The sequence below is a fragment of the Delphinus delphis genome, chromosome 5 (genome assembly GCF_949987515.2).
Source record: "Delphinus delphis chromosome 5, mDelDel1.2, whole genome shotgun sequence".
NCBI lineage: Eukaryota > Metazoa > Chordata > Mammalia > Artiodactyla > Delphinidae > Delphinus > Delphinus delphis.
The window spans coordinates 51,113,716-51,123,998 of record NC_082687.1 but is presented as its reverse complement, the minus strand read 5'-3'; the positions used below and the strand labels follow the sequence as shown (position 1 = coordinate 51,123,998).

General features: G+C 35.1%; 1 protein-coding gene across 1 annotated transcript; it reads left to right on the top strand.

Annotated features, from left to right (window-relative positions):
* The first annotated feature begins 6,857 nt into the window (after positions 1 to 6,857).
* Positions 6,858 to 8,153, top strand: LOC132425416 (large ribosomal subunit protein eL39-like). The gene has a single exon (XM_060011717.1). It carries the CDS (start codon positions 7,837 to 7,839, stop codon positions 7,990 to 7,992), a length of 156 nt encoding a protein of 51 aa, XP_059867700.1. The 5' UTR covers positions 6,858 to 7,836; the 3' UTR covers positions 7,993 to 8,153.
* The last annotated feature ends 2,130 nt before the right edge of the window (positions 8,154 to 10,283 follow it).

Sequence of the window (10,283 nt, the reverse complement as noted above, 5' to 3'; positions counted from 1 at the left end):
GCTAACAAACTAAAAACAATCACAACTGCGGTTGAAGTCTGAAATTTAAATACTGCAGTGGAGGAAATCATGGCTCAGATTTACGTATTTTCTTCCAAAATATCCCCTAAAGCCATGTTTTGGTGCAATGACTTTTTATTTTACATTTATTCTATATAATTAAATCAGAAAACTAATAATAATTTCAAGGCAGTAGTCCATTAAGAATGTTTAAATGGGGATTCTCAACGTTATTACCTAGATAATAAAGTTTTCAAGTCAAACATAATATAGTATTTGTTGTGCCTGGAACAATAAATGAAGAAGAGAGAAGAAGGAGGAAAAAATTAAAGCCCTTTAAGGTTCCAATTGCATTTTATGTCAACTACTTCTTCTCGTCCTTCATTAACCAAGTTACCAGGTTTAACATACAGATTATAGATTATATATATAATATATACATATTCTCATTACTTTCAGTTATTTTATAAGTTCAAATGTGGAACTGGAATTAGAAACAGGTGGATGCTAGATGTTATCAGTTGCCATGTTTCAATTTGATAGTATTAAAGCAGACCCTGTATTTGCTCGCCCAGTTATACCTTTCAGAATTGTAAATCCATGAAATGATGCGTGTTTGAGATGCCTCAACAGAAAACTGAATCACCACAGTATTGCTTATAAATTTTTTTCATTAATCAGTGGAAAAAAAAAAAAAAACAAAACCCTGAGCTTTTGGATAGGGCATCCCCCTACCTCCTACCCCAACATGCTAGAATGTCTCTTAGGCAGGGTTGGCTACAATTATACAACATCAAATCTATGTTACTTTTGGTTTTCAGTTCCCTAATTTTTTAAGGATCTCGTAGAATTTTGCGAGTTACTGAAGAAATACTTCAGGACCATAAGTAGGCAAGCGGATTTCACAGCTGGCAGTAAAAAATGGCAGAATGAAAGCTATTAAAGACTAGCACATAACTGTACTCCTTCAGTCAACACGTACTGAACGTCTAGCAAGGACAAAGTGCCAGGCACTAGAACACACAATATTATTGCACTGTCAAACTTTGTTCTCATTTTAATTTATATTTTCATAGGACTTAGAAACTATTTGAGGTTAAGAAAAATACACTGGATTCACATGAATAATTATATCTTATAGAAGAAGAAACATCTGAAAGCTCATTATTTTAGTGTGTGGTCAGGATGTCAAAACAAAGATCAACCACTTAAGATCTAAATAACTGATTTATTATATCACTCCAAAAAAAAGAGTAATTAGAAGTTAGTTGGATACGTTTTTTAAGCCATTATTTCCTTGAAAATAAACTCAAGGGTAGACTGCCTCCCCAACAAGCAAGTTGGATAAATCTCTGGAGACAAATTATAGCCTCCCCCAAAACTTGTTTTTTATAAAAGCCAAGACTGACATATAACTACTAAGCTAAAGAAAAGCTCTTTGATTTCTATTCTTTCAGCCTTATAGTTTTGTAACTCTATTATGTAAATCATGCATCTAAAATAAATTATTTTAATAAAAATAGTGTGGACAGTGCCAAGTGGCACTTCTGCTACCAGAAGAGAGTTACCTATACATGCAACATAGGATCAGGACAAGTGTTTTGTCAAGTGTGGTCCCGGGGTCATCTTCCCTAGAGTATTAGTCAAAATATAGATTTCCTGGCTACACCCTATCAGAATTTCTAGAGATGTGACCTTGAAATACGTATTTTTAAAAAGTCTTCCAGTTGATTTTGATGTACACTAAAATTTGAAAATTGGTAGACTAGAAGCCTGTGGGGAGGAGACATAACTAGCAGCATTAACAATGGAAGAGACAGAAGCTAATAAAGGTAATTTTTTTAAACAAATGGGCTTACATTGTAAATCACTTAGCTGAGGCTTATATTCACTTCTATTTATGTTTTATAGGTGAATTGTTTCCTAATCTTTTTAGTAGGTCTGGTTTAATTTTTAAACCACTTCATCTCTGATTTTGTTCTTCCTACTAAAAAATGTATCCATTCAAGTGAGTTAAATAATTGGGAGCTTAGCCCCATGTTCTAAATTCTTCACCAAAAATGGTTTATTTTTCCACATTTAAACATATGATTCTTACAGTAAGAGTTTCAGTAGTAGACTCATTTGGATAAAAGAGATCTTAAGGTAATTTAGTCTCACCTTCTTTATTCCCACTCAAGTTTTGTTTCAATTTCCTATACAGCAGACAGCCTGAGTTCAGAAAACCATCTGAAATAGGTCGATGCTTCACTTCCTCTGTACATAGCTTATTATATTTAGGATACTCAAATCATGACAAAGACTTGATTCTCTTGAGACACAGACAATACACTCTCCTTGTTTTCTTCCTATCTGACTGATGACTCCTGTTCAGTATTTAGCTGAGTTTTCCTCTGAATATTAAGGTTGATCCTCAGCCTTCTCTTTTCTCTCATCCTCTCCCTAACTGATTTTATCTGATCCCATGGCTTTGAGTATAGGACATGCTGTGACTTTCAGATCTATAACTGTAGACTTTACCTTGCCCATCGAGCTGCAAACTCCTGTATCCAACTCTCTATTTGATACAGGTACCTAAAACTTAACCAGGCAAAACAGTACTCTTGATGACAAGCCACCCTCACACTTCCATTCCAATCTCTTTTCATCTTTAGTCTTCCTCATCTCGGTAAATGGTACCTCCATCTACCTGGTTACTCAAGGCAAAATCCTCTTCTTTGATCCCTTTCTGTTCTTCTCCCTCATATTCAATTTACTACCATGTTTTGTTGGTTTTATTTCCAAAATATATCCCAACTTTATGATTCTCTCCATTTTCACTGCTACCCTAGTCCAAGCCTCTGTCTTCTTTCCTAGACTACTATAATAGCCTCAGTAATAAAAAGTGATTTTTTCCTTTGCCCCAGCATTGGCAACTCGGACTCACAGATGACAAACAAGAATGGCCAAGTACCCTAAATTCTAAAGAGAGTTGGATACTTCCTCCAAGACTTAACAAGAAGCAACAGAACTCAACTTACTACCATCACTACCCCACCACTTCCAGGTTCAATCCGCTAGTCTTTAGAGAACTTTGGAGGGAAAGGGGGAATGCTATCACAGAAGCTGTTGGCCTTTTGGAAATAGCACTGTTTGTGGTAAGAGATTTTCCCCCTTTTACTTTTGAGAGGGGGGCAGGACAAGGTGTTCTTTTCTCCCCAAAGGTAAGTGAGGGAGAGAATCAAGAAAATAAAGAGATCAAGAACCCTGCAAGAAGGGGAAACTGAGAAACAATATACATAATAGTTAATATTGGGCTGGCCAAAAAGTTCGTTCGGGTTTTTCTGCAAGATGTTACGGAAAAGCCCGAACGAACTTTTTGGCCAATGGAATACAAAGGATTCTGAGTCTGACTGCTTGCGTTTACCACCCAATCCACCACTTACTATTTGTGAGACAATAGGCAAACCTTGGTCAAATCATTTAACCTCTATGTTTCAATTCTCCTCTCTATAAAATGGGATAATAACAATACATATTTCATAGGACTGTTGTGAGGCTTAACATGTATTACTACATATAAAGAAGTTAAAACAGATCTTGGCATATGCTAAGTGCTAAATAGGTACCAGTGATTATTATCATCATCATAACAATTATCACCAACATTATGTTGGTCACGCCTTGTTGAGTTGCAGAAAATGCAAACTCAACTTGGGGCTATCAGTTGCAATGAAGTTTAAGGAAAACATTCCTGGGAGAGCTTCACATATCCCCTTGGGTTGCAGGCATGTAGAAACATAGAAACTGATATGGGCTCCTGCTATATGACCCTTATAAGGTATGAATGAAAATATCCAACAAATCTATATTAGTAATCAGAACAGTAGGATACTGGCATGAAAACAGACACATAGACAAATGGAACAGAATTGAGAACCCCAAAATAAATCCACACATATATGGTCAACTAATATTTGACAAGAGAGACAATAATACTCAGTGGAGAAAGGACAGTCTCTTCTGGATATTCACATGCAAAATAATGAAACTGGACCTCTACCTTACACCACTCACAAAAATTAATTTGAAATGGATTAAGGACCTAAACATAAGATCTAAAACCATAAAACTCTTAGAAGAAAACAGATGGGAAAAAACTCCTTGTAATTGGTCTTGACAATAATTTTTGGCTATGACACCAAAAGCACTAGCAAAAAAAAAAATCAACAACTGGGACTATATCAAACTAAAAAGGTTCTGCACAGCAAAAGAAACAGTTAGCAAAATGAAAGTGCAACTTATGAAATGGGAGGAAATATTCATAAACCACATATCCGATAAAAGATTAATATATAAAATAAATAAGGAACTCATACAACTAAATAGCAAAAAAAAAAATCTGATTTTAAAATGGGCAGAGGATTTGAATAAACATTTCTCCAAAGAACGCATATAAATCACCAACAAGTACATGAAAAGGTGCTCAACATCACTAATCATCTGGGAAATGCAAATCAAAACCACAATGAGATATAACATCATACTTGTTGAAATGACTTATCAAAAAGACAAAAGACAACAAATACTGGTGAAGATGTGGAGAAAAGGGAAACCTGTTGTACTGTACGTGGGAATGTAAACTGATACAGTGGCTACGGAAAACAATATGAAGATTTTCAAATAATTAAAAATAGAACTACTCTACAACCCAGTAAGCCCACTTCTGGGTATATATCCGAAGGAAACTGAATCACTATCTCAAAGAGATATCTACACACCCATGTTCATTGCAGCATTATTCACAATAGCCAAGACGTGGAAATAACCTAAGTGTCCACACACAGACAAATAAAGAAAATGTGATATATGTATTAAACTTACACACCATTATATGCCAATTATTTCTCAATAAAGCCAAAAGGAAGAAAAAGAATATATCCAAAGTTTTTCTGACTTGGAGGGGGAGGCAAAGGACACTTGGGAAAAGTGTTAGCTTTATTTGTAATAGCCCAAAACTGGAAGCAACCTAAATGTCTATTAAAAAAACTGGATAGGGCTTCCCTGGTGGCGCAGTGGTTGAGAGTCCGCCTGTCGATGCAGGGGACACGGGTTCGTGCCCCAGTCTGGGAGGACCCCACATGCCGCGGAGCGGCTGGGCCCGTGAGCCATGGCCGCTGAGCCTGCACATCCACAGCCTGTGCTCTGCAACGCGAGAGGCCACAGCAGTGAGAGGCCCGCGTACCACAAAAAAAAAACAAAACTGGATAAACAAATTGTGGCATATCCATTACTCAGCAATAAAAGTGAATGAACTGTTGCAATACACAACAACGTGGATGAATCTCAAAATAATTGCTCTGTGCGAAAGTAGCCAGGAAAATTATCAAAAAGAGTGCATACTGTATGATCCCATATATTTTGTATATTTAAAATATTTAAACATATTATAAAATATATAATCATATATTTTTAAAGATTCTTTAAAAATATATTTCAATGTATGATATTAAATTTTATATTAAGTGTTACATATAAAATACATAATGTTTTAATATAAGTAATTCTAGAAAATGCAAACAAATCTATAGTGATAGAAAGCAGATCAGTGATTGCCTGGGAAGGTAGGGACAGGGAGAAAAGGGAGGGAGAGTAGGATTACAAGGGTACATGAGGAAACTCTTAGGGAGGATGGATATGTTCACTATCTTGATGTAGTTATGAATTCAGGAGTGCACATATAAGTCAAAATTTATCATATTGTATGGTTAAATGTGTACAGTTCATTGTATACCAATTACATCTCAATAAAGCTGTTAAAAACATTCACATCTTCAGAATTCATTTTTTAAGCATGATGTTAGGTTTTCCTTGAATGTCCTTTATCAAGTTGAGGAAGTTTCCTTCTGTTCCCAGTTTGCTGAGAGTTTTTTTTTTTAATCAGTAATGGATATTGTATTTTTTCAAATGCTTTTTCTCTGTCTACTGGATGACCATATGATTTTCCTTTTTTAGTTTGTTAATATGGTAAATTACATTGATTTTAAACGTTAAACTAACCTTGCATTCCTGGGATAAACCCCACTTAATCATGATGTAATATCCTTCTTATAAATTGATAGATTCAACTTACTAAAATTTTGCTTAGAATTTCTCCATATATGTTCATAATGGATATTGGTTTGAAATGTTCTTTTCTTGTAATGTCTTTGCCTGGTTTTATCAGGATAATGCAGGCCCAATAGACTACGTTTAAAAGTATTTCCTCCTCCCCAACTTTCTGGAAGAGTGTAGAATTAGTATTATTTTTTTCTTTAAATGTTTGGCAGATTTCACCAGTGAAGCCATGGCCTAGAAATTCTTTCAAGGAAGCAAGCTGGGGCAATTGCAGAGGTCTCCTCATCTGTTTTCTGTTTCTCAGAGATCACTGTCCTTTGTTGCCTAATTTACAGTGTCTTAAAAATCATTATTTCATAGATTTTGTCAGTTGTTCCAGGCAGGAGGGCAAATCTGGTCTCTATCATTCCATCTTGTTTGAATTAGATGCCAGAGGCTTGAAATTAACAAAAAGCAACACTACAACATTTTTCAATAAATACTACTTAAGATTACAGTATCTCTTTTTTGGCAGCTATGTTACACTGTTGGCTTCTATTTGGCTTCTATCAGTTATACAGTCAACTAAACTTCTCTTTTAAAAATAAGTGTTTCCATAAAGTATGAGATAAAAGTTTTTAGACTGAACTAGAGGTTTTTTTTTAATAGACTACTTTTTACAACAGTTTCACAGGTTCACAGCAAATAAACCAAACATTTAATAATGGAAAATTACCAAAATTATTGAATCTTTTTAAAACCTTGTCAAGGTAAGGCAAAGAAAAATTTAATTACAGTAATTGGAAGCAATGATTGGGAGGAAAAAATGGTCTCATGTTTATTACTCATTAAACTATTTTCTGCTCTAAACTCTTCTCTACATCCAGTCTTACCCCCATAACTCATTGTCCACTCAGCAGTGATCTTTTCAAAAGGTAAATGAGATCATATCTGACTTAAAACCCTCTACTGGCTTCTTATTACACTTAGAATAAATTCAAACTCATTATCTTCCTTGATTTCCCACAACTCTCCCTTTCATTCATCATTCTCCAGCAGCTACTTCTGTGCAGGGCCTTTGTACTTTATAGTCCCTCTGCATGAAACACTTTCCATATCCTTGCATGGTTGGCCCCTCATCATCACTGAAGTCTCAAGTCAAATGTCATTGCCTCAGAGACAATTTGTCTGATTGCTAATCATCTTAACTACCAGTCACTGTCATATTACTCTATTTTATTTTCCTCATAGTATTTATCATTGTTCAAATATCTTATTTTGTTTACTTAGTATCTGTCTCCTCCTCATTAGAATAAAAGCTCCTTGAGAACTGCATTGTCTTGTTGCTCACTTCTGTTTCCAAGAACGAAGCACAGGACTGCCTAAAATATATTATTGAATAAAGGATGAATGGAGAACATCTTCACAAGGCATTGAAAACTGTGTCTAATTTTAAGTCCTCTAATACTATTCATCTCTTTTTTGGACAGGCTCCATAGTGTCAATGTCACTTTTTAAAGTGTAATGTCCAGATATGTATACAACTGTCCAAGTGTTATTTGGCCAAGTACAAAACACAGCAGGAATATAACATTTTTCAATAAATGATACTTAAGATTATAGTATCTCTTTTTTGACAACTGTGTTACTCTATTGGCTTCTATTACATGTCAGTCAACTAAAATCTTCTTTCAAAAAATAAGTGTTTCTAGTCTTTTCTCTTGTCCGCCAACCTATGTGCGGTTGGATTTGCTCCTCGCCATGTCTTCTCACAAGACTTTCAGGATCAAGAGATTCCTGGCCAAGAAACAAAAGCAGAATCGTCCCATTCCCCAGTGGATTCAAATAAAAACTGGTAATAAAATCAGGTACAACTCTAAGAGAAGACATTGGAGAAGAACCAAGCTGGGTCTATAAGGAGCCTCACATATGAAGTGGCCCACACTTATGCTATCAAGGTCAACTGTATCTTACCGCATCAGAACATCATTAGTGTCTGGAACAGCTGCCTGTGTTTGATGCTCTCTCCTCTTTTCTTGATCTTTCCTCACCACTGCTCACTGTGTAGCTCAGTAATAAATATGTGAACCTTTTGTTGGAAAAAAAATAATAAGTGTTTCTATAAAGTAATAACTTCCTCATACTTGAACAGTTGGGATTTGGGTGTGAGATTTAGCATTAGTCCCTAAGTTTTCTCTTACTAAACTCAGACCAACATTACAACCTATTAGATTCTTTTTGAGTTCAGATTTTGAAACCTGGCACATTAGTTATTTCTCTTAGCTCCACAGCATCTACAAACTTAATATACATGCCATCAGAATCCTCATTTAAGTCAGTAATAAAAATGTACAGTGGCATAGTGCTGAAGATAGACTTCTATGGCATACATCTAAAGTCCCCCTCCAAGCTAACAACAATTCATTAATAAGCACATTTTGGGTATAGTAGTTCATTTCAAGTTAACCCATACTATCAAGTTAATACCATACTATCACACAGACTGTAATTCTCCATTTCATCCATAAGGAGAGCATGAATACTTACCATAAGTAATCAATCTCTCCTTAGCCTCTATCTTTAATATCATGTGATTTCTCTCCTTGAAAGTCTTCCATAATATAAAAGGATCCTTGATATCCTGGCAGTTTTCCAGTTAAACACTTAAAAGGATGATATTTTTTAATAGCCTTCTTGGCTTTAAATCCAAGAAGTAGCTCAACACTCTTGATTTTCCTTCTAATGGATTAAATTCTACATTTAGTATTAACAATTCACTGCTCCAATTTGCCCTTGAACTTTATATGAAAAACTGGTTTTGGTAGTAAATAGTATTGCCCAAATCAGCTCCAGAAAATAACTTCTAAAATATGTTACAGAGTCATCAGAAACAAAGCCTTTACACCTTCTCTCTATATATCTATTTTCTATACCTTTGAGACACTAGACAATACAAAAGTAATTTTTGAATTAACATAGGAAAATAAACTGAGGGAAGATCATATTAGCACTGGAGGAAAGATCCAAGAATCATTAACTGCAAAAATGATCTCCAAGAGAAGCAAGATAAAGTGGAAAATTCTGGTGACTTCCCTGGTGCTCCAGTGGTAAAGCATCCACCTTCCAACACAGGGGATGCGGGTTCCATCCCTGGTCGGGGAACTAAGATCCCACACGCCGTGGGGCAACTAAGCCCACACCTCACAGCTACTGAGCTCCCACTCCTCAACAAGAGAGCCCGTGTGCCTCAACAAAGATCCCACGTGCTGCAACCAGACGCAGCCAAAAAAAAAGTGGAAAATTCGTTGTGTATTTATAAATAGTATAATAAATATATAATTGTTACCAATTAATTTTAAACATCCTAGAAGCCCCAAAACATCCGATAGTCATTCAAAGTTCCACAAATCCATTGTATGTAAAGTTACTCACAAAGATTAAAGAGGGAGTTTTTCTATGACAAATGCAAGCTAAAGCCCTTGATCTACTGGTAATCTATTTCTCCCCTGGAAGGGGAGATCCTTCCTGGCTGGGTTGGTCTGGACTTCCCAAAACACCTGTAGAGCACTCTCCTTCCAATTCCACAAAAGCAAATATAACTTATTGAGAATCATTATCAAAAAAATTTTAAAGATATGCTTAATAATGGTAAGAAGTAAACAAGCAATTACAATTGGATTTGTAATGTTTTATTTCTTGAATCAAGTAGTAGTATATGGGTGTTTGTTATATTATCCTTTACAACTTATATATTCATAATAAATTAAAGATAATTGAGTCAGTATCAAAGAAAGACCAATTAGCACTCCAAACAGTGCATGCCTATCCCTTCCCTTTCAGAATCTTAACCCTGGATCTATTTTGTAGATTAAGAATTAAATGATGGCCTCACATTTTGCATATTATTACAGGTTAAGCAAATGCTTAGAATTAAGGGCAGAATTAAGAATACTAAATTTATTTCCAAAATTAATTTCTAATCTTTAAAAGTCTATATAAATGCATTTTAATGATTATACATTTATGCAAACTATTTTGTGTTCCTCTTTGTCACTTGTATATTTTATACACCAATTTCCAAAAATTTATATAGAACACATGTTAACCTTTGAAGTAGTTATGTAATATTCCATAATGTCGATATACTATGGTTTGTCACATAGTCTCTACTACCCTGTTTGGAGTTATTTCATTTACTATTATAGGCA

What these genes read in the sequence shown, in the direction of transcription:
- LOC132425416 (XM_060011717.1), top strand. Translation starts at nt 7,837, where the DNA reads ATGTCTTCTCACAAGACTTTCAGGATCAAGAGATTCCTGGCCAAGAAA.